The sequence below is a fragment of the Protopterus annectens genome, chromosome 9.part0 (assembly GCF_019279795.1).
Source record: "Protopterus annectens isolate FY-2018-M chromosome 9.part0, PAN1.0, whole genome shotgun sequence".
Taxonomy (NCBI): domain Eukaryota; kingdom Metazoa; phylum Chordata; order Ceratodontiformes; family Protopteridae; genus Protopterus; species Protopterus annectens.
In genome coordinates, this window is record NC_056743.1 from 1512400373 (window position 1) to 1512425951 (window position 25579).

At 44.6% G+C, this 25579-nt stretch overlaps 1 protein-coding gene across 1 annotated transcript in view; it reads right to left on the reverse strand.

The window, feature by feature from the left end:
• The window catches only part of SLC27A1 (solute carrier family 27 member 1), a 1244912-nt gene that overhangs the window by 1089415 nt on the left and 129918 nt on the right, over nt 1–25579 (reverse strand). The window contains exon 3 of the mRNA XM_044084455.1: nt 15850–16244. Coding sequence (XP_043940390.1) covers nt 15850–16244 — 395 coding nt within the window. The remainder of the gene's footprint in view (nt 1–15849; nt 16245–25579) is intronic.

Consider the following 25579-nt stretch of genomic DNA (forward strand, 5'->3'; position numbering starts at 1 on the left):
AGGGGAGAAGCTAGGAGCTTGGATCTAAGCTTTGTAAAGTTGCCGGCTCGGATCTGAGATCGGATCCGTATCCCTCAGGTTGCAGACCAAATTAAGTTAACTACTACAGATCATGAATTAATATTTTTAAAATGGATCATCCAGATAAGTTTGACAGTTTTGTTTGTCTTAGTGTATTTCTGATTATACTCAGTAGTTGCCTGAGTGAGATAAACGCAATTATTTGCTGACTACTACCAGCATGGAGCTACCCTATATTTTGGTCATTTTTATTGGGTTTGTCAGTCATGTGTGGAATTTTGGTGGGAGGAAGAGCTCATATCTAAGTGATACAGTCTTTTACTGAATTACTCAGGTCATGTTCCTTACTGATGACAATGACTGTATTACACGGCAGCTGCACAAGGTAATGCAATGAATGCCTATTCAATAGGTTCTGTGGAGCAATTAGCACCAATCTCGGAGCATGCATACCTTTGCAGTATTGAAATGCAGGTCATTAGCACATTACCAATAACTGCAGCTACAATACATCACTGACTCGTTACCACTTTTCAGGCAAAACTGTCAGCATCTGTCAGTTATTCACATAAGTAGAAGTCGTTAGGACATTGATGAATAGACAAGTCAGATTTGGCTTTTTATCTACTTGGAGTCATTGCAAGCCCCCCCGCCCCCATCACTTTCTTTCTGTCATTTGTACAATGTCAAGAAATGTAAAAAATGTGGGTGCATGTGGAAGAATATATTTTACATTGTTTACTTTTTCTTGAGTTACTGATTATAGTACAGTTCTTATTTTACATTTTTACTTATAAGGCAATGACAATACCCAATGTCAAAGTAAGAGACATTTCTGTTTTACATTTCATATTCCTTAGAGAAATGCACAGTAACAGAAATCCTGTTCTACCAATTTTTTTAAGTGCATGACAGCATTATTTATAGTCTGGCCCTATGTATTTTATGCTTTGTCCAGATGTCTTGCTCTATGTGGCTGAAGTTTGGGCGTGTCGGAAAGTTAAATGCCCTATATATCATATGCGAGCATATGTGTGTGTGTATATGGCACGAGTAACATACAGATGCAAGTATCCATTCTAGTAATGTGGTTCATATCTTTGTGAATTAATGTAACTGAACCAGATATGATTAAACAGTTTATATGTCATATGTGTCTACATGGTAAAACATCTGTATGTGTACAGCATTCAGAACCAGTTATCAGTTTTGTTAGGGCACAACTATCTCATCTATGTTGTACACATGTACAGATATCAAAGTTTGTTTCGGACTTAGGTTATGGAAATTATGATTTTTTTCATATTTTGGTAAATAACGTTGCAAGGGAGCATGTCAGCCTGCCAAGTAATACCTTATTTTGAAGACAGTGTTGCTCCTTACAACATGGTAAAAGAAAGTACAGTTGTGTACACTTACCAAAAATGTAGATGTTCGAGTGTATTCACTGTTGCAGTCATTACATTTGGGTTATCTGCCTGCAGGTAGCCGTCAGCCGGCCTGAATATCAAAGTCTTGTATCACTGCATCGGATGCGGTCTCTTCTTTCATGACGTCAGGTCGTTAGGGGTATAAAACATGCAGCCGACGTCATTACATCAGTTTTTCTTGCCCCAGATGTCAGGCGCCCCCATAATGAGAAGCAATTGTATGTTATGTTACACCTCCAACAAAAAGCAAATACACCAGAAAGCTCAAATACCCCAAACAAGAAGGAAAGGTAGAGCTAAGAGAAGTCAGGGGGCTGGAGGGAGGGTAACCTGGACTGCAACAGTGAATACACTCGAACATCTACATTTATGGTAAGTGTACACAACTGTACTATGTTCTTCATGTTTCACTATTGCAGTCATTATATTTGAGTAGATTCCCAAAGGCAAGGAAGGGAGGGGGACGTTAGACCAGCTATTAAGCCCTGCAATACTGCAGTGGCAAAACCAGCTCTGGATTTAGAAAAAAAAAAGGTATGTGGTAATGCTTGGTGAAGGTAGGAACAGAGCTCCAGGTTGCAGCTTCTAGGATGTCCCTGGTAGGGACTCCTGAGAAAGTCTGTAGAGGTAGCTGCAGCCCTGGTGGAATGCGATCTTATCCCCTGTGGGGTAGGTTTTCATGTTGCTTATACCAGAAATGAATGCAATGGGCTATCCATTTTCAAAATGGTTTGCTTTGAAATGGCCTTCCCCTCTGCCCCTGCAGCAAAGCCAACTAGCAGCTGTTCAGATTTTCTGAGAGACTTAACCCTGTTCAAATAAAATCTAAGTTGTCTGTGCACGTCCAAAGAGTGCAGTATTTGTTCTCCTTTGTTTTATGGATTAGGGAAGAAAGTAGGCAAATGAATGGACCGATTTAGGGCCACACTAGACACCACCGTGGGCATAAAGGAAGGATTGGCCCTGAGGGAAACCCTGTCTGCATGGAATATAATGAAGGGCTCCACTGCCATGAGGGCCTGTAATTCAGACACTCTTCTTGCTGAAGTGATGGCTAGAAGGAAGGCCGTTTTCCAAGAGAGGAATTTCAACACTGCAGTTGCAGCTGGTTCAAAAGGAGGGACAGTGGGCTTTTCCAATACAAAGTTAAGGTCCCAGGCTGGAGAAGGGGCTCGCCTGGGGGGGGGGGCTTAAATTTTTAGCCCCTGAGGAATTGCTTTAGCAGTGGGTGAGACTTCTCCCATGATGTCAGGTCATCAGGAGAAATTCAGTATTGTAATGTGCTTAAATGGCAGAGGCATGAATTTTAATTGACGAGAAGGATAGGCCCTTGTGGAGCATTTTAAGTACTGAAGAATATCAGGTAAGCTGGGCACCGTTGTGCCCATCCCCAGAGTCTGGCTCCAGGAACAATATCTTTTCCACTTTTCAGCTCAGAATTTTCTAGTACTAGGCCTTCTTGCTTCCAGAATGACCTCTAGCACCTGCTTACTGAGGGATGCTATTGGAGAGCTCAAGGAATTAGCCAGGCTGCAAGGTTCAGGGCTTGAAGCCGAGGGTGCAGAATCTGGCTCGCCTGCTGGGACAGCAGAGAAGGTGTCTGAGGTAGGTGCCATGGATCCAGGAGTATCATGCTGCACAGAGGGGGTACCAGTGCTGGCGAGGCCAGTCTGGTGCAATAAGAATTGTCCTTGGTTTGTCCTGTTTGATCTTTAGCAGAACCTTCGAGAGGAGAGGCAGAGAGGGAAAGGCATAAACAGAGAGGCTTTCCCCAGGTAAAGGACAGGGCATCCACTTTCCAAGCTTGACTGTGGGGAGTCCTTGTGCAGAACCTGTCCGATTGGTAGTTCTGGGGGGAGGCAAACAGGTCCATCTCTGGAGTCCCCCATTTGTTCCTCAAGAGGTTGAATATTTTTGGTCCAGTTTCCATTCGTGGGAGTCCATGAGATTTCTGCTTAGGTCGTCTGCCAGTGAGTTTAGCTTGCCTGGCCGGAATTGAGCTTGTAGGTGCACTTGGTGGCTCAAGGCCATGTTTCGCAGAGCCATGGTTAGTCTGCAGAGAGGGTACAAGTGGGATCCCCCCTGTTTATGTATAACATAACTGTGGTGTTGTCTGTCTTTACCAATAATTGTCCTGGAAGGATGTGGTCCTTGAAGGCTGTCAGGGAATTCTGTACACCTAACATTTCTTTTTGGTTGATATGCAGGTGCATCTGACTCTGGTTCCATTTACCCTGAATGCACCGCCCTGCTAAGTAAGCCCCCCACGCATAGTCTGATGCATGTGTAGTCAGGGTTTGGGCGGCAGGGGGTAGTTTGAAAGGAGCCCATTGTTGAGGTGGCAGGCCTCTGCCCACCAAAGAAACACTTTCTTTATACAAGGAATGATAGGAATCATTGACTCCAGGTCCTGAGAATGTTGACACCATAGGCTTTTTAGATACCATTGTAGTTTCTTCATATGCAGTCTTGCATATGGAATTAGAAGAATGCAAGAGGCCATGAGCCTCAGGGCTTGCAGGATTTTCCTTGCAGATAGCGTGTCTTTATGGCCAGTAGTTTGAAGTAGGCTGTCAAACTTGTTTCTCTGGCATGAGGTGAGCCATCTGGGAAGTTGTGTTCAAGCTTGTTCCCAGGAATACAATTTGTTGGCAGGGTACTAGATGAGATTTCTTTTAGTTTATGGTGCACCCCAGTGAGGTTAGAAGTTTCTTTACAAATGCCATATGTTTTAATAGCATGTCCTGGCTTTCTGCCTGAATCAGACAATGGTCCAGGTATGGGTATATCTGAATATTTCTCTGCCTGCAAAATGCAATGGCTGGAGCTAGACACTGTGAATACCCTGAGCACAGTAGATAAGCCAAAGGGAAGTGCAGAGAACCGACAGTGCGTGGAGCCTGCTCTGAAGTGTAGGTATTTCCTGCAAGATTCCCTTATTGGAATGTACAGGTAAGCTTCCTTTAAGTCTAAGGTTGTCAACCAGGCATTTTTGCCTAGCATAGGAAGCAGCTGTTGAAGTGTTAGCATTTTGAATTTTGGGATTACCAAAAAGGTGTTTAGAATAGAGAGGTTCAGGATAGGATGCCATGAGCTGTCTTTTTTGGGTACCAGGAAAAGTCTGGAGTAAAAACCTTGTCCCCCTTCTTCTGCTGGGACAGGGTGAATAGCCCTGATACTTAGAAGAGAGAGAACCTGCTGTTGAGCCTCTGCCCACTGATTTGGGGGTAGGTCTGGCCAACCGTTTGGGGTTGGTAAGTGTGGAAGTGGAATCTGTATCCTTGAAAAACTATATTTAAAACCTATTTGTCCTGGGTAATGACCTCCCAGTTTTTTGCATGCAGGGCGAGCTTTCCTCCTAAGGGAGCAGGCAGTTGAGCAGAGCCTGGAAGGGTTAAGGTTAAGTCATTGTGACATTTTTCCATGGGGGGGGGGTGTCTTACTACTTCCAACTTTGGAAGTGGGAGCCCCCCACTGCTTAGGCCTGTGTGGAGCTAGAGACTGTAGCCTAGGTGGTCTGCTGTTCCTGGGTTTGGACTGAAGGCCTGGAAGAGACTGGAAAGGACCAATTCTTAGAAGGCCAATGCCTACTAAATCTGGGAGGCTGTACTTGCAGGAAATCTTTAACAGTTTGCATAGATTTAGCTTTTTCCTCCATCTTTTTAAGGACTTCTGCTTTGTTGCCAAACAGGCGGTCTTGGTTTAAGGGAGCATCCAGTAATTTACCTTTAACTGGATCTGGCAAGTTTTGCTCCTTAAGCCAAGCATGTCTTTTAAGTACAGACCCAGTGACAGCAGCCCTGTAAGATGCTTCTAAAGAGTCAAAACCACACTGCAAAGTATGTTTACCAAATTGTTCAGCAGAACGCATTAAATCCTGTAATTCTTTATGTTCAGCACAATCAGGAATCAACATCATTTTCTGTTTTAGTCCCATAATATGCTGCTGATACTTTAACATATGAAGCTGGTAATTTAAGGCCCTAATGGCCAAAGAAGAAGTGTATACCTTCTTAGAGATTCCAGGGCCTTGGACAGATGGGGTAGGGTTTTTGGCAGCAGTAGTCTTACCGCCTTTTGGTCCTTGGGAAATGGTCTCTGGATCCACAGTAGGATTCTTGAAGAGGAACTTGTGAGAGTCAGGTACTCTAATACCGGTCAGGTTTTCTGGGAGCTGGAAGTGTCTGGGGCCAGGCTAGATTCCAAAGAGGCATCATCTACAATGTCCAGAACAGGAGGGATAGCTAAACTGTGGTGTTGTCTGTCTTCATCTACTGCGCCCAGGGTGTTGAGGGAGGAGTAAGAATTCCTTAGGCCTCTTTTTGGAGTCAGAGTAATTCTGGCTTTCCCAGCGGAAATGCTCCTAAGAGTGTGCAAGGTTTCACCAAAAGAAAAATCTTCTGGAGGGGAAGCAGAGGGAATGGAATTTTCTGCATCAGAATCCTCAAAGGTAGACAGATAAGGGCAAATCCTGGTAATCAGAAGAAACCGAAATTTCAGAATCCCGAAAAAAAGAATCAGAAGGAAAATCAGTTCTAGGCCTCTTAGAGGGGGAAGGCTGGCTTCCCCAAAATAAAGTAATAAGGTCTTCAGCCATTCTAAGCATTTGTTTTTTAGGCATACGGGCCTGACCATGTGGTTTGGATGTCGGTTTTCTAGGTGTGGTTCGAGTTTTAGGCCTTGATGAAGAAAATGGCATTGGTTTGAAATGCAAATCTGTAGGCTTGAATACACCCTCAGAAGCCAGTGCCTGCACAGCGGCTCCGGACCCATACAAGGTAGAGACATCCACAGGTTCCATAGTAGAAGAAGCATTTCGCGGCATACCGGACTCCGATTGGGTCTCAGTAGAGGCCTGCGAATCTGAAGTAGCGGGTATCAGGGGCTGTGAGAGTCATCGGCATTTTTGGATCTATGCGGTCTGTCTCTGTCTTTATCTTAACGTTTTTTCAGAATATCGGTAGTCGGATGGCTTACCGAAGCCATTTCTGGATAATTAAACTGAGTACCAAAATAATTTGCTGCGAAAATAGACTGACAACGAATAGTTCAGGGGTTGAATAAGGCACAAAACCGACAGCGAGGGACGTCATGGTCTGGGCCTAAGCAAAGAATGCAGTACGAATGAAAATCTTCATGAGGTATTTGCTTTCCACAGGTAAAGACAATTATTAACGTTTACTGACATTTGTTAAGAGCAAGAAAAAGGATCCCCAACGGGGTACTTAGCTTTTTTTGAAGATTTCGGTTCCGAAACACGAAAACGAAAATTTCAGGAGTCAGCTGACCGGCACTTGCTAACTGCTTCTGTTTCGGGCACCACGCGGCAAGAAAGACTGATCTAATGGTGTCGGCTGCATGTTTTATATCCTTGACGACCTGACATCATGGAAAAAGAGACAGCATCCGACGCAGGGATCCAAGACGTTGATATTCAGGCCGGCTGAGGGCTACCTGCAGGCAGATAACCCAAATGTAATGACTGCAACAGTGGAACACGAAGAACATCTGTGTCTGTGCACTGTACACATGTACAGATATCACAGTTTTGTTTGGTCTTATACAATTATGAAAATTATACATTTCCAATGTTGTTGTGTCTTTCGGCTTATCCCGGTTAGGGGTCGCCACAGCAGAACTCCGGTCCGCTAATGTTTGGTAGTGGATTTTTACGTGCCAAGTTACCAGCCCTGACGCACAACCTTCAACAAAGGCACGCCCATTCACTCATGCCTCCACACAGAAGACGCTCTAGCTGAGAATCGAACGCAACAACGTCTTGCTGTGAGGTGACAACGCTACGGCAGCACCACTACTGCGGATACAAAATTATACATTTCCAATACTTCTCATTATTATGCCCATATCTTTGCAAGGGAGCATGGTGATCACACAAATGATGCATAATTTTGAAGCGGACATTGGGATGCACAACTTCTACACTGATAGGTAGGCTCTGTTACAGGTGATGAGATATTCTGCTTTATCGATTATGAGAAATATTATATTAAATCATATTTCTGTGATTATCTCCATTAAGGAGCATCACACAGTAATGGTTAAGGTATCATTTTAAAGATGATATTCATACTAACAAATTAAATACAAATTGTATGGGTCTAAATGGTACATTGACCAAGATATTGTGCTTTGCTTTTCCAAAAAGGTAAAAATATGCACAATATCAACATTCCTTGCCAAATATTTAAAAATGACTATATGCACTATCAACATTTACACTGTTGGAAAGGTCAGTATCTGCTGAACAACTTTCGCATTTACATTTTTAGTCTAGCTCTTAGTTAAATAGTTATGAACATTTGTTTTCTTTATGGTATTACAAATGGATTTTCTGAAAATGAGCTCAGGCTGCACTGTTGTTCCTATGGTGGAATTAAGCAGGCAGCTTTTTCTGAACTGCTCCAGAGTGAATGCTTATAAAGAATCCAGTAGTCATTAGCACATCATACACCTATGAACCTTTGAACTAATAGAGATGACTTCAAGCAGCAGTACACAGAACAGGCAAGAGGGGCTGGAATTTATTGAAGAAAGTTAACAGAACCAAGATATTAGAGAAGTAAATAACTATGGAAAGAACAGTAACCGTATGGGACGAGGCAAGTTGAAGTTTAGACTGCAGGTTAGAGACTGCCCTCCATACCAGGGATTGATGACAGAGTACAAGTAAAAAGCAATAAATAGGGGGTACTATGTGAAACGTCTGGTTGAGTTTTTAGCCAAGTCTAGAACAAGAACTGCCATTAAAAAGGGGATAACTATTTGGGTGTATGAAATATTACACAAGACCTATTAATAATCAATCAGTGAGTTTCAAAATGTTTGGGGAGAGACTGGAAAGGCAATTTACAAAGGAACACTTGGAGAACAACAGTTAAGGCTGCTATGCATGCAACAAAGTCCAGAAGACTTAGGAATTTTGCACAGTGTTAGCATAGTTATTTTTATACACCAAGTAGACTTTAGAAAAATTTTCCTCAAGCAGATGGATTAGAAGCATGTTTTTAAGAAGGTAATGAGTTAGCAGATTTTTATTACAGAGTACATTGAAAGAAATTTTGCAGCAAAGGTCTGTAACTAAGGAAAGATTCTTTTGAGCTGGGTTATAAAATCTGAATTGCCTAGACATTAATAAGAAGTTATGTTCTCACCATAATGTTTCATGTTTGTTGTCCATCTCGCCTTCATTTATTGCTGGTTGGGTTCAAAACCAAGCATCGGTTCCCACTAGGCTTAATTCAAAAGCTAGAGAGCTTCTACTGGCTCGAGGCTATACCCTATCCCATGATGCTCTGGGAAGATTACCCAGATCTTGTTTGCTAGTAAAAGCATGACTATTTACCTATGATTAAACCAACATGTCTGGACAAGACTCAAAAGAGATTCAGAGACTCTATAATCCAATTATAGTAAGAAGCGTCCACCCGATCCTCCAGGAGCAAAGGCGGGGGAAGGAGGGTGGGACACAAAAATGAAGGTGAGATGGACAACAAACATGGAACTCTATGGTGAGTACATAACGTCTTAATGTTATTTTGTCCTATCTCGCCTTCATTCACTGCTGGTTGGGACAGCGACCCTAGCACCTTCTTTCTTGGGTGGCTCAAGTGAACTAACTCTTCAGAACAGTGGAACCAAAGGCGGCCCTGTTCTTGGACGCCAAATCTACTTTGTAAAAAGTGATAAAGGTACGAGACTTTACCGTTGTATGGCTCTGGTGGAATGACCTTTTCACATTTCCAGGAAGTTCCCTGTTCTGGGAAATGTATGTGTAGGAGATACAGGTCTGTACGCCCCTTTAGAGAGTGTGACCTTTGAAATTGGAAACCCCTTATTTTCTGAGAAGGAAAAAAATAGCTGGTCTTATTTTCTGAAATCTTTTGCTCTATGCAGGCAGAAACGTAATTGTCTGTGTACGTCTAACTGATGCAACTTATATTCTGCCTTGCTGCCATAATTAGGGAAACAAACTGGTAAGTCAATGGATTGGTTTAGACTGGCTTCTGAGCACACTTTTGGTAAGAAGGAAGGATTAGTTCATAAGGAAACTATCTTGGTGAAAGGTTATGTACGGGGGACATATAGACAAAGATTGAAGTTCAGACACTCATCTAGCAGATGTTACGGCAACCAGTAGTGCTGTCTTCCATGACAAAAATGTAATGTTCCATGATGAAGCAGGTTCAAAGGGGGTTGAATCAATACAGATAAAACAAAATTCAGGTCCCATGATGTAGGAGGCTCTTTCACTGGAGGCCTTAGTAGGAATGTACCTTTCAAGAATGATTTGCAAAGTCTGTGGGACATTATCTTCATTCCCATTTCCCCTATATGGAAGTTTGATATGGTGGCCAACTGAACATGAACCATAGCCGCTGTGGCACTTTCGTTAAAAATTTTTGCTAGAAATTCTAACACTGCTGAAACCAGGGCTGCAAAGGGATCAATGTGGTTGTTAGAAGCCCAGTGGGAGAATCTCTTCCATTTACTAGAGTACAATTTTCCAGTTGAGGCCTTATGAGAGGAGATCAAAATATGTCTTACTGCAGGGGAGATAACAGGAAGCCTAGCTATTAATGAAATTAGAGCACCCAAGCTGTCAACTTCAGGGTTTACATATACAGACCGAACACCCCCTATGAATGAAGCAGAAGATCTGCAACTGGGTCCAGAATCCACGGTTCCTCCTGGAGATGGGACCACAGAAAGGGGAACCAAATCTGATGAGGCCAGTATGGAGCAATGGGTATCACTGTGGTTTTCAATGTGCTAGCTTTCTAAAGAACCTTCGGGATCAAGGGAAAAGGTGGGAAGGCGTAAAGGAGACCCAGGGGCCAATCGTGTACAAGTGCAGCCCTGGGTGACGGTCCCGGAGGGGGAATCGGGGCAAAGTATCTGCTGCATTTGGCATTCATGGACGTGGCAAAAAGGTCACAGCAAGGCTTGTCCCATTAGCGGAAAATTTCTTCTGCCACTTTCTGTTTCAGGGACCACTCATGGGGCATCAGAATAGCCCTGCTGAGTTTGTCCGCAATCACACTGGATTTCCCCAGGATGTGCGTTGCTATCAGAAAACGTTGAGAAGAGACTGCCCACTGCCATAACCTCTGTGCCTCTCGGCATAGGGTGGAGGATTTGGTTCCTCCTTGCTTCTTTATGTACCACACTACTGACACAGTCTGTTTGAATTGCAATTGTTCCTATTGGAAGACGGTCCTGAAATGCTCGCAACACGAACAGCACCGCTCTCATCTTTAGGACACTGACATGCAAGTGGTTCTCATATATTCCTGCTAGATGCCTTGGACAGTCTTTCCCACATAATGCCCCCCCCCACCCTATCTGAGAAGCATCTGTGGTCACTGTGACTACTGGTTGAGGGAAGACAGTCGGCCTATCATCAACTGAGTCATATGAAGCCACCAGTGTTAGGTTCTTTTTGCATGATTCTGTGATTATGATCTTGTAGGACAGTAGTAGGTCTTGCATGGACCACTGGGAAAAAGAAGCCACTGAAGAACTCTCAGGTGTAAATGTGCTAGAGGTACCAAAATAATTGCAGCCGCCATGGTACCTAGAACCTGTAAGACAGTTTTTGCCTGAGCCTTCCTTTTGTTTAAAAGATTCTTGATTTGATGATGAAAGGACTGAATCCTCTCAGGGGTAAGTTTGGCCACCATTTTTTTTTAGTCTAATTCTGCGCCTAAGAAAATAAGACGCTGTGAAGGCAACAAGGCAGATTTTTTTGAAGTTTACTGTAATGCCTAGTTGAAAACACAGATGAATGGTTTTGTCCCTTGCTTTTACTAGTAGGTGCTTGGTGGTGACGGTTAGGAGCCAGTCGTCTAGGTATGGAAACACACAGAATCCTACACGCCTCAAGTGAGCCGTAACCCACTGCCATGTATTTGGTGAACACACTGGGGGCTGTAGTGATACCAAAGGGCAAGGCTCTAAACTGGTAATGAATGGCTCCCAGTTAAAAGCACAAATGTCTCCTGGATCGCCTGTCCATTTTTATGTAGTAGTACACATCCTGGAGATCTATCGAATGCATCCAAACGTCTTTTCCCAGAAAGGGAAGTATCGACTGCAGTGTCATCATCCGGAACTTTGATTTCTTGACAGACTGTTTAGTCTGCCAGGATCCAAAATTGGTCTCCAGTCTCCTGTCTTTTTTTGGTACTAAAAAAGAACCTGGAGTAATTTCCAGATCCAATTTGGTCTGTGGGGACATTTTGGATGACTTTTTTCTAGCAACTTTTGTACATCTAAAGTTGCATAATCCCTTTGACTGGGTGGAACATCTGAGACCAATTGTTTCTCTGAAGGGGAATTGGAAACGGGAATATAATAACCTCTGGATATGATCATTTGTACCCATTTGTCTTGTGTAATTTCTAGCCAGGTGTTTGGGTACAATGATAATTGACCCCTGGCTGCCTCCAGAGACTGACAGAAGGGCCTCCTCTCAGGAGTGTTGAAAGGGCTTTCCAAGGAAGGTGTCCCTGTCACACTGGTTCTGCAAACCCCTTCTGCCGTGAGGTCGGGGTCTTCCATTGTTACATCCCCCTCTGCCCCTAGGGAAAGAATCATGACGTGCATCAGGAAAATCTCTTTGGGACTTGCAGAACCACACCCGCCCCCGACCTTTGAGATAAGGTCTAGAGGGGAGGGAAAAACAGATTCCCATGACAGAGCGTCTTTCCCTCCTGTTCACACCTGGTTAAGGTCTCTAACTTTAGGCCTGAACAAAGACAAGCCATCGAAAGGGGGCATTAATGAAAGAAGAATTGAAGGGTTCTGCAAAATTACATAAGCACATCCAGGAAGGTCTCCTTAAGGAAATTCCTTTACCCACTGCCCTGCTTGCCCCATTGGCTGCGTAAGAAATCAGTGGCATGGAGGAGTTTACCACTGAGTTTAAGGTGGAAAGCTGTGAGGAAACCTTGTCTGAAACCCCTGCAGCTGTAGTACCTTGTAAGGTAACTCCTAGCTCTTTCAGGTGATCCCTCTGTAGTCTTGTAAAATGGGTCAGGTAATTCAGCGATCTAACTGTAAATGCCGCTGAAGAAAAAATACGCTTTCCATATCTGTTTATCGTTCGAGACTCTTTGTTCGGTGGATGAACAGAGGAGGAAGTCTCTGACAATTCCTTCTTTGCGGCTGCCACCACCACCACCATAGCATCTACTGGGACACCCCTGCTGAGGAATTCCTTTTCAGAAGGTGCTGTAATGAATTTATATGGCCTCCTCGGATCAGGTTCCACTGACTCTGGCGAGCCCCACGCCTTCAGACTTATTACATTCGTCAACTGATCAAAAGGCGGAGTCACCTAAGAGGTGGAGGGGTGAGACCCAAAAGCTTCCAGGTACACAGACATCCTCAGAGGGATTGGTGGGCTTCCAGCCACCCCACTGCTTAAGAAACTCCAGGATGTCTGCAAAGGAGACATCTTCAGAGGGGGACCGTGGGGATCCTTCTGACTCAGCCAGATTGCCGTCTGAGGTGATGGACTCTTCTGGGGAGTCTATATGCTTCCTCTTGCATAATCTCTTGTGAGGGACCTCCTTCAAGGGCTACTCTGGGGAAGTTTTGGGAGAAATAGTTTCGCCCGCAGCGGCCTCCTGGGGCTTAGGGTCTCTGCTCTTGGGGAGGGAGCAATAGAGCTGAGACCGACACAGGTGCTTTTGGGGGAAGGAGCACTTGACCCAGAGAGTGGGGCAGTCCGAGGTGACAGCACTCTCTCCATCAGCTCAAAAGTCCTCACCCCGCTCCGAGGAGGTCCCCAGTTCCGTAGAAGCGGAAGACTGACCTCAAAGCAGAGCGGTTAGCTCCGAAGCCAATGTAGGAGCGGAGCTTAACCGTGCCGAAGCCCCGAGAGGTACAACTGGGATAGACAGCTGTCTGATCCCACTCTCCTCCATGGACCCGACAGGAGAACATCAGCTCCTAGACTCTTCAAATTCTGATGGAACCAAGGAAATCAGAGCAGTTTTCAAATTCTGATGGAACCGAGGAAGTTGGAGCAGTTGTCGGAACAGACGATCCTGTTGGGAGGTCTCAGTCCCGATGGTTCCACTACGATCGTGCCCAAGTCCTCTGGCTCTGAAACCCCAGTTTGGCTCTGAGGAGGAACCAAAGAAGGAGATGAGGCATTTTTCGACTCCGGTTCCTTCTGGCTCAGAGTCAACAAAATTTTTGCCAGCGCCAGTGTCTGAAGGATTCTCCTCACCACCCACTCCACATCATCATCCAATAAACTTCTGGAGGATCGGGAGGATAAAGATGGTGATCTTGCTCTTTGCAGGAGTGGAGATCTTACAGTCGGACTCACTGGTTCCAATACTGGGGACCGGCTCCGAAACTAACCATTGGTTACAGAACTGCAGCTGGAGTTGAAGACTTTTCGGAACCGAGGGCTCTTGGTTCAGAGCTAGATTGTTTTGCCAATATTTTTTGGGGGGGATTCCAAAGATGGAGCTGAAGTAGTGGTCCTTTTTTCTCAACTTCTTGGATTTTGAAGAAGAGGATTTGGAGCTCTGAGACCCTTCTAAAGACTCTTTAAAGGGGGTCTTCAGTCAGCCTTTTAGGATTAATTTGTTTCTACACTCCAATACTCTAGAGCAGAAAGCATGACAAAAGGAGCAGGATTCTTGTAGGTGGAGGGCATCCAGACAGTAAATGCAACTGGTGTGCCCATCTGTCAGAAACATCTTTTGATTGCACCCATCACATTTTTTGAAACCAGATGATTTCGGATCCTTAGGGTCTTTAGACATATTTGAAAAAATCCAAGAAGCTACACAAAAAAACTAATAAGTAGCCTTATCAGCTACACAAGAAAAAAACAACTCTAATGAAACATCAAAACTTAAGAAAGCTTAACAACTTTTTTTTTTAAACAAAAGGGAAAAAAAAAAAAAAAAAACAAAAAGGACTCCTCTAACTTAAACAGACTTCCGATAGAAACCACAAGGGATAAGTCCTCTAATTTAAACGGACTCTCTTACAAACAACAAAGGGGAACAAATGTGAAAGGGGGGGATAGCAGCCCTCTAGGTTAAATAGGCCACTGGAAGCACTCTAACTCAAATGGTCTACCTATATGGATTTAACAAACTAACTAAAACAAGTCTGTAAAAGGGATAGGGAAACTAAACAGACAAAAACACCAGAGGCCTTGTGAAACGACGATGGCCAACAACACCAAACAGGGAAAAACAGTCAAGTAGACTAACAACCCTGCTATATATTAACTTTTTAAAATGCTAATTAAATACTCAACAAATTGTAGAAAGGAAGGAGAAAAAGTAGAAAAATTTTCCATTTAGCCAAGAGCCATAGTAGAAGTCACCAGATCTGCTTGTGCGGCAAATGAGATCTGGGTAATCTTCCCTGAGCATCATGGGATAGGGTATAGCTTCGAGTCAGTAGAAGCTCTCGAGCTTTTAAATTTGGCCGAGTCGGAACTGATGCCTGGTTCTGAACCCAACCAGCAATGAATGAAGGTGAGATAGGACAGCATAACATTAAAGGGCTTACCAAGTTTAATGTTGTTTGCTGACAAAAAGCAATTACTACAAAATGGAACTCAAGATCTACACTATTTTATATGGTTGGCTTAAAGGAGATAAAAGAATTGGAGAAGGAATCTATACAAAAATGGGAAAGAATAAATTACACTGAAATGAATGAAACTTGTGGGAATACATGCATTATAATGTTCAGAAGGAGTGGGATTTAAGGGACACCAGGGCTTAATCAAGGTATGTAATGCTGGAGAACGTGTTAAAAAAAAAAGAAAACATACATGTATACTACATTACATTCATGAAAATTGTTTAAAGTAGTTTGCTTTCTTTTCTATAACTGCATGTGTAGCCATGTCATTTTTCTATATATGATGGTAATAAAGCGGTTTAAACAATGAACATAAAATACTTCTCAGAGGTCTAAAAGATTATTCTACCCACCGTACAGATAAAACTTTCTGCTCTCTCAAATCTCATGGCAAGCTCAGACACAGACAAAATCAAACTCCAGATTACAAGCACGTTCCAACTGCCACCTCCTAACAAAATACATTTGTGAACTGATGTTTTAAATATCAAACTTTACAAAATGTACTTTAACCAAGCATTCATCACATCACTCACATAAACAATTAAGACTGACCTCTATTGATGTAGTATGCGCTATGAAAAACTAGGTCCATTAAATTATTTTGTAGCAAAAAAAAATTATTTTATAGCTCCCTGGTATAAATGAAGATGACAGGAGACCGAGAGCTCCACTCCCTTCAACTGTTTGTCTACCTGTACAAAAGTAAAAATGCATACAACATGCACAAGACCTCATATAGTTAACTTACCAGAACTTAGCTCACTGCCAAATATCACTGCTTTAGCATTAGAGGCTGATATGCAGTGAACGAGAGAATCGAGCCGCAGGTTGAAATTGATGAGTGCTGCTTCTACATCAATCTTTGCCATTCCCAGCCAGAAACCAACAAATTCCAATCGACTTTCCATAAACAATGCAACAACATCACCATTATGGAATCCACACTGCAACAAGTAGTTACCCACTGCATTGGAGTACTCATCCAACTGGCGAAAAGTCCATTTTTCATCGGTTCCCTCAAAAATCAACGCAGTCTTGTTTGGTTGTTTTTGAACCACCTTTTGAAAAAGCATGGGTATGGTCATGTTAGCCAGCTGGTGATTCCTTAATTCAGACTTGACTTTCAAAAGCACCATCAGACCACTAGTCAAAGCAAATGGGGGAAAAGAAAAAAATTACAAAAAATAATCCTAGTCACTTCAGCCTAAAAACAATAAAATTCAACACAAGTAGCTTCAGCTGGGAAACCACAAGAAACACAGTAGCAAGACATGCTTCAGCAGAAATAGAGAGATGTGGACTGATTTTGCCAGCTTAGCCTAAATAAAATTAAAGGCACTCATTTCTCAATTCTTTGTCTAAATAAAGTACATAACAAGGACCTAAAACAGTCATGATCGAGAACATATGAACTGCCTCATACATCTTCAGCACTTGATCAGAATGCACACTACAGGTCACTTCTAGTAAAATGAACAAAACCAGCATGGTTGAGTATGCCAGCAGCATGGCCATTTAAAGGAAGTTCAGAACAACGTCACCCGCTGTTACAGGTGTCCAGGTAGTGCAATGCATAATGTGCACCTGTACACAAGAGAATACAGAAGTATAAAATGCATACAAACTTACAATCTTTCACACAATACTGTATAGATTTTGGATTGTACCAAATTAAAAGCATGACATTAATTTTACTTCTTACTTGAACACTTCTGGCCTGACTTAACTTACAGACAGGCAACTACAGGAGACAAAATCAAATCTAAGCCACATATCTTCAACTACATATTTCATAGTTCAATTCAACTGCAAATGGTCTTCATTTACCTTTGGCATCGCTGAGTCCACAAATCCATATTTACATTTATTTTTCTCCTGTATAATCATCTAACCTGTTTATGAAGACTAAAATTGAAGAATTTCTAAGAAACAGGTATAACATTTTACAGCTTAGGAATTCTTGGAGTTAAGAGCCAATCTAGTCTTTGTTCAATTTCTGTTCATTATATATTTAGGATCATTGTTCCATATAGTAGGATATTATACAACCTATATTTAAACCAACTGCTTGCCTAAGATGAGAAGTGTTTAGCCTATATTGCTTGAAATAAGAAGTTATGTACTCACTATAACGTTCCATCTGAGTAGGTAAACTTCATTTGTCAGCAACCTATGGGATTTGGATCCGACCTCGGATCCGAGCCGGCAGTTTTCAACAGCTTAGATCCGAGCTCCAAGCTCCTCCCCCTACCCATAATCCCCTGCCAACCCTGACTGACCTCAGATCAAGTCTGCCCAAAGCAGATACTGCCCAAAGACTAATACTTTCAGATAAGTGGGCAACACCCATGGACCGGAGTATGAAACATTCATAAGTGAGGGGGCAGGAGGGAGGGACGGTTGCTGACAAATGAAGTTTACCTACTCAGATGGAACGTTATGGTGAGTACATAACTTCTTAATCTGAAGTAGTTAACTTCATTTGTGCAGCAACCTATGGGACAGAGTCCCCAGCTACCTGAACCTTGGGCGGCCTTCATGGAAGGATGTTTTGGAGCACTGCAGAGCCAAAGGATGCTCTCCCTCTACAGATAATGTCCAATTTACAGTGATTGATAAAGGTATGAGATGAGGCCCAAGTGGCTGCTGAACAAATATCATCCAAGGAGACTCTAGCTCTAAAAGCTGCAGAAGTAGACATAGACCGAGTAGAGTGGGCATGGACTCCCTGAGGTGCGGGCCTGCCAGAACTTTTGTATGCTAAAAGGATACATTGCGAGATCCATCTAGACAGTGTGACTTTAGACACAGATTTACCCAAGTTAAATTTGGCAAAGGAGACGAACAACTGGTCAGATTGCCTATGACCAGATGTCCTGTGGATGTAGAAGCGAAGTTGTCTATGCACATCCAGTGAGTGTAATTTATATTCCCCCTTGTTGTGGTAATTAGGAAAGAAGACTGGTAGGCTGATGGACTGGTTAATATTCGATTCAGAGGCAATCTTGGGAAGAAAGGAGGGACTGGTCTTGAGGTAAACTCTATCCTTGTGAAAAGTCAAATATGGGGGTTTTACACAGAGGGCCTGTAGTTCAGAGACCCTTCGAGCCGAGGCGATAGCGACAAGAAAGGCCGTTTTCCACGACAAGAATTTAAGATCTACTGAAGCTGCAGGCTCAAACGGGGGAGCTGTTAAGGCCTGAAGCACCAACGTTAAATCCCAAGGAGGGACTACATCCTTCACTGGAGGTCTGAGCAGAAAGGTGCCCTTCAAAAATGTCTTACACAATTTCGTGGTGATCAAAGGGCCCAGTTCATTTCCCACGTGATAATGAGAGATAGTTGCTAGTTGAACCTTGACTGTGGAGGAGCTAGCCCCCTGATGAAACAGCCCTGACAGGAAGTCTAATACCGCTGTCAAAGGAGCTGTGAAAGGATCCAAATTTCGACGTTCCGCCCAAATGGAGAAACGCTTTCATTTGCTACTATAGACCTTTCTAGTAGAAGGCTTGTGCGCTGCTACTAGAATAGTTTTAACTGGGGAAGAGATACCGGGAGTCCTAGCTACAAGTGGATCTGGAGCAGCCAAGCTATGAGCTTGAGGTTGTCCAGATTCGGGAGTGGGAGATCTAGGGGGTGGGATATTAGATCCGGACGTGGATCCAGAATCCAAGGGAGATTTACCAGATGAGACGAAAGGTAAGGGAACCAGGGTTGACGAGGCCAGAATGGGGCAATGAGGATAATCCTGCTCCCCAACCGGCTGGCTTTCTGCAAAAACTTCAGCATCACAGGAAGAGGAGGGTAAGCATAAAGTAGGCTGGGAGGCCAAGCATGCACCAGAGCGTCCCTCGGAGGTTCCCCGGAGGGGGATATGAGAGCGAAGTAGTCGTAACATTTTGTGTTCGAGGGAGAAGCAAAGAGATCACAACAGGGTTGACCCCATTCGGCGAAAATCTGATTCGCTATCTTAGGATTCAGAGACCACTAGTGTGGTAACAGGATGGTGCGACAGTCTGTCCGCTAGGATGTTGGACCGCCCCGGAATGTGCGTTGCTATAAGAAAGCGGTTGGTGGAGATCGCCCATTCCCACACCCGCATGGCCTCTCGACAGAGTGGGTAGGACCTGGTTCGCCCCTGTTTGTTGATGTACCAGACAACAGACATATTGTCTGACTGAATCGCAATAGTTCCTACAGGAAGAAGGTGCTGAAGTGCTTGCAACACTAACAGCACTGCCTTCATCTCTAGCACATTGATATGCAGAGAGGTCTCCGTGGGGTCCCACGTGCCTTGGACTGTCCTGCCCGAACAATGCCCCCCCCACCCGAGGTGGGAGGCATCCGTGGTCACCGTTGCTAGGAGAGGGGCCATGGAAAAGAGGCGTCCTTCCTGGAGATTCGGAGATTGGTGCCACCAGAAGAGGGCCCTCCCAGCTGAGGGGAATGGGATGGCTTAGAGGAAATCGAAGCAAGGACCACTGGACCTGTAGGGTCCATTGCAAGACCCTCAATGTTCAAACGCACCATTGGCAAAAGGTTGATTGCCGCCACCATCGAGCCTAGAGCCCTCAGGACCAATTCCGCCGGGGGAGCTGGAGAATGTAGAATGGCCCGCACATGTAGCCTCAGGGTTCGTAGTCGGTCTGTGGTCAAGAAAGCTAGGAGCTGGTTTGTGTCTAATCTTGCCCCTATGAAGTCTATAGTCTGAGTCGGGGTAAGAGATGACTTCTCTATGTTGATAGTGATCCCCAGCTGGGGAGCTAGACGAAGAAAGTAGTTTCTGGCTGCGCAGGGTAGATGCCTTGTCGGGGCGGTCAGGAGCCAGTCGTCCAGGTACGGGTAGACCTGGATTCCCTGAAGCCTCAGGTGGGCCGCAATCACTGCTAACACTTTGGTGAACACCCTGGGGGCTGTGGTGAGACCAAAGGGAAGGACCCTGAATCGGAAATGACTGGCTCCTAGCCAGAAGCGGAGGAACCTTCTGGATCGCCTGTCCATCAGAATGTGGTAGTACGCATCCTTGATGTCTATAGAGCACATCCAGTCGTTCTCCCACAAAAGGGGGAGAATGGATTGAAGGGTGACCATGCGGAATTTATCTTTGGTTAGTGACAGGTTCAGGGAGGAGAGGTCGAGGATAGGTCTTAAGTCCCCCGCCTTTTTTGGCAGCAAAAAGATGCCTGGAGTAAAACTCCGACCCGCACTGGTCTGGGGGGGGATGTGCTGGATGGCTCTTTTTTCCAGCAACTGTTGGATTTTTGTTGCTGCGGCCTCCCTCTGATTGGGTGGGACATCGGGGAGGTATCTGGGGCTGTGTGGGTAAACAGAAAAGGGAATCAGATATCCTATGGATATAATGCGAAGCACCCAGCGGTCTGTCGTGATGGACTCCCAAAGCTGCTAGGTGCTTCGAGAAACGACCCCAGACTGCCGCCAGAGTGGAGCAGTCGGGCAACCCCTCAGGGGTGATGCGTGGGTTGGTCCGAGAAGGGTTCTCTGGATCCAAAGTTGCGCGGGCCCCCCTCTGCCTCTAGGGCGGCATCCACCCTGCCCTCCTCTGCCGTGGAAGGGCTGGGAGTCCGGAGCGGGACGGGACTGTTGCGACTTCCAGAACCACATCTTCTTTCTGTCCCTTTTGGTTCTTGGAGAAGGTCCTCTGGGGAGCAGAGAAGCGGACTCAGACGGCAGATGTCATCTTCCCGTACTTCTCACTCTGGACCAAGGTATCATGAACAGTTTTGCCAAAGAGGGCAGAACCATCGAAAGGGGCATTAGCAAAAGACGCCTTGAAGGGTTACGCAAAATCACAGTGCCAGAGCCAGGCCTGATGCCTCATGACAAGGCCCGCTCCGCTGGCTCTAGCAGCTCCCTCCGTGGCATGGGATAGAAGCCGCATAGAGGTGTTTGATATGGATCGGAGAGTGGCCATCCGGGTGGAGTGCAAACATTTGTCCTCCGTCGACATGGACTCGGGGGGGGGGGGGGGGGGGACGCAGCATACTCTTTGATAAGGTCCCGCTGCAGCCGAAGCACATGGGCCATGTAGTTCAGCGACCTCACAGAGAAGGTAGCCGAACTAAAGACCCGCATCCCTAAATGGTCCATCGACCGAGACCCCTTGCTCAGGGGATGAACCGAGGGGCTCTCCTGAGCTAGTTCCCTCTTGGTGGCAGCCACCACCAACATGGCATCTACAGGGGGACCCTTACTCCAGTGGGACTTGTCAGAGGGTGGGCTAAGAAATTTGTCTGGGCGCTTGGGGACTAGCTCCACAGTGTCCGGCTCCTTCCACACCCTGGTAGTAATCAAATCTACCAGGGGGTCGGTCGTAATCAAATCTACCAGGGGGTCGGTCGGAGGGGACAACCAAGAGGTAGACGGGCCTGCTTCAAACGCCTCCAGGAACACGGATTCGTCCGAGGTAGGCTTTGGGGCAGACCACCCCCCCCTTTATCCTGAGCATCTCCATGATGTCACCAAATGAGACATCCTCGGGGGGTGATCTTGGGGAGCCTTCCCCCTCCTCCAAATCTGTGCCCACAGTCAAGGACTCGAGGGAGCCCAGGTGCCTCCTTTTGCACTTTCGCTTGTGAGGAACCTCCTCGGGGGGGGGGCTGTCCGAGGAGGTCTCACCAGCCACGTCTTGTTTCAAAGGAATGACCTGGGACATCAGAGCAGGCTGTCCCTGGGGCCGGGTGATGGAAGTCAGGCCCAACTGAGAAGGAGTGCAGGGTGGAGCCGTGGCAAGGGCCGGGGGCCTGGATTCTCTCGACAGGACCCTCTCCACCACGTCGAATACCGAAGGAGAGCTGCTCTCTCTGGGATCCAAAAGCAGACCCTCCCTCGGATCCGGACGGATCCGAGCCGGCACCGAAGCGATCGAATCCGACGGACCAGTATGCTCCACCCCGGACGGAGCCGAAGGCATACCGATACCACTGGATCCAAAGCTCACCCCTCGGCTCCGAGAGCTCGGATCCGAAGAAAATGGACCCGAAAGACTCGAGGGAAGTGTCGGCGCTGAAGTACCTGAGATTATCGGCGCCGACACCCCCCCGGCTCCAAGGCTGCCTGGATCCGAAGACTACGAGCCCGGGAAGTGAGCCGGAGAAGGAGCTATCGGGGCAAAAAAAGGGGTCAAGCTCCCCCCCCGGGGGGGGGGGAAGGCAGGAGCACTCCCATCTGCATTTGGGCCTGGAGGAATCTTCTCATCATCCAGTCCAAATCTGCATCCGTGAGACTTCGAGTAGATCTCGATGAGGCCACTGAGGCAGGACGGGAGTGTCGCCTCGATGACCTCAAAGGAGATCGGATCTCCTCCTCCTCAGGACCCGGTGAAAAGCACGGGGACCGGATCAGAGATGGAGGAGACCCAGAAGTCCTGGAGGGAGAAGACCGCTTAGCCGGGGGGCCAAAGCGGAGGCCTCGGCCCGCCGCTTGTGGTGCTTCTCCCTCCTTTTCTCTTTCCTGGCCTCCCTCTCCTCCGGGCCTAAGGCGGGAGGTTGAGTCCCGGCCGGGGAGAGGGAAGCAGGAGTGGCAGCCGCCGCAGCGGGAGCCACAGGAGGACCGGAGGTAGAAGCCGAATCCGGGGTTAGAAGACCCGCCAGAATCAGCTTGGACCTCCGGTCCTTGAGTGCCCTGGGGTTGAACGCCGCACAGATGGAACAACCAGAAGACAGGTGTTCAACCCCAAGTCACAACACACACCGAGTGTGGCCATCTGCCAGGGACAGCTTATGGCCACACTTTGTGCACTTACAGAAGATCAATTTTGGGGCCTCAGCCATTTAAACTAAAAGAGAACACACACATAAGCCCCAAACACACACACACACACACACACACACACACACACACACACACACACACACACACCCCTAATGGAACCACGAAGGAAGGGGGAGGTAAAAGACCTAAGTTAAACTAAACTAGAGGGATTTTACAAAAAAGGACCTGAAAACACTCACACACAAAAAACAGAAGATATAAGAGAAAAAAGGGTAAATTTTTTTCTCACAAAAATCACGAAGGCTTGGAGCTGTAGAGCTGTAGAGCTGTAGAGCTGTAGATCAAGCTGCTGTTGGATAACCGCGGCAAACTAGATCTGGGGTCAGTCAGGGTTGGCAGGGGATTATGGGTAGGGGGAGGAGCTTGGAGCTCCTATCTAAGCTGTTGAAAACTGCCGGCTCAGATCCGAGGTCGGATCCGAATCCCATAGGTTGCTATACAAATGAAGTTAACTACTTCAGATCCAAAGTTGTCTTGATTACACTATATGAAATCTTTTAAAGATCCAAATATACTTCAATCACTCAAAATTAGTCTACTTATTTAATCTATTCTTTTTGTAAAGCTTCTTGGAACCATTTTTAAATTTCTTATGTCAGGAACAGTCAGATTACAAAACAAATTATATTCCATCATGGATGTGATCATAATTATAAATACATTCAATACTATGTGAGGTCTAGTTTCAAACTTACCCCCAGAGTAGTAGGCCAGAATGACTTAAAGCCTTAGGTCTTACGTGATACTTAAAATTCATGCCCTTGCCCACAAATGAACCACAATCCTCAACTTGATCTGTTAGTTCCAAAACCTTATACCCATCTTTATGGCCTATATAATTACCAAAGTTTAGGATCTTACATTTTTTATGATTAAGCTGTAGCTCAACTTTTAGTCCAATTTTCAATATCAATTAAATAATTTAAATATTCAATATCCTCCTGATTACATATTTTGGCCCCATCTTACAACTGTCTGCATATTTAATAAGCCAAAACTTAGGTGAAGTAGGCATGTCTGCAAAAACAGTATTAAATAAAACAGGCCCCCAATACTGAGCCCTGTGGGGCTCTCCTAGTTAACTTTTACAAGTCAACTGATTGCTCCTTATTAAACAACCAATTAATGATCCATCCTTAAGTGTGGATTTATGATGATGGTTTACAAACTGTGTATAATCTGATCATGATTTAACTGACTGAAAGCTATAGGTACATCTCAGTAAGTCACTACCAAAATTTTTCTCACATCGTTTAAATGAGAGACTTGTTCATAGAACTTTATTTGCCCAGTAATAATGAGAGATCTACTTTTGATAAAGCCATACTGATGGTTATCCAGACTGGATCGGTACATACCTTCAGCTTCTATTTTTTTTTTAGTTATGCACCTCTCAAAGCATTCTCCAGTAACTGAAGTCCGATTAATCAAACAAAAATTGGAAATCCATGACTTATTTCCTCTTTGAATATGAGGACGATTTTTTTCAGCCTCAGCACAAACCCATAGTAAAACATGTTGTAAATTTTTATTAATGGTTGAACAATACTTTTAGTAATGTTATAATCTGTCCAGATAGATCAGGTCCCACTGACCTATTTTTGTTTGCTTTCTGTAACCCTAGTACCGCTTCCTCAGCTGAAATTATAGGAAAGTCACACTTTGGTATATAAATTGGTTTATCAAAAGAACTTAATCACTTAAACTATTAATTTAATACTTCAGCCTTATCCTTTTTTCCAGATATTTTTTCACCAGAAAAGCCGGGGCCTAATAATTCTTTAAAGTCTTTTTTTGGTATGAACGTGTTTACAAATGACTTTTCGTTATCCAAATTTTTAAGCTTTATAATGCGTTTTTGTTATCTTTAAATGTACTCTGAAGTTTCTTAGCTATTCATTTTCAAATATTTTCTAAATTTAGTATGTAATCTTTTTTTTTTGTCAGAAGCAGTTTACAATAATTATTGTACTAGAGTTTGGCAGTATGCCCCCCTTTTTTTGGGCATAAGAAAGGAGGGGGAAAGATTGGCGTAATGATAAAGGTCTTTACCTCACAAAGAATAAAGCGCTTGATTCTGACTAGCGTTATCATTGGTTAAACTTCTAACAAGTCTGTTGACTAATAGTCTAGCATTCACCTGTGAACCTTTACTATTATCATCACAGTATTAAGATGCAGTCACTCAGATTGCATAACTGCAACCATCCACACTTTGTGGAAATATCATAATAATTTATACTATTTGGTATTTTTAGCTCAACAAAACCTTTTAGAGTGCTTATTTGTTTTTCAAAAATGCTGTTTTCCAAATGTATGGTTATGTAAAGGACTGCTGCAAGCAAAAACAGATAAAGCAGAAAGAATTGTAAAAATTAAAAAAAAAAATGCAAGTAAAAACAGCAGAATGGTCTTCACTTTCTCTTTATTCCACCTCAAACCATTATTCCAGTTCAGAATGTTATCATTTTCATAAGTTTCTTACTTTGCATAATTTGTTCCACGTCTTACATTCTCCCTTTCAAATGGCTGACCTGGGTTGGTGCTGCAAATCAGAACCTCTCAGCAACTTGCCATTCAGCACTGTGTGTTGAATGGTTCATTCTTATACGGGTTTTTACAAATCTAATGTGTGTATGTATGAGCTGTTCCAAGCTATGTTTACCGTAATCTATAAAACTACCAGC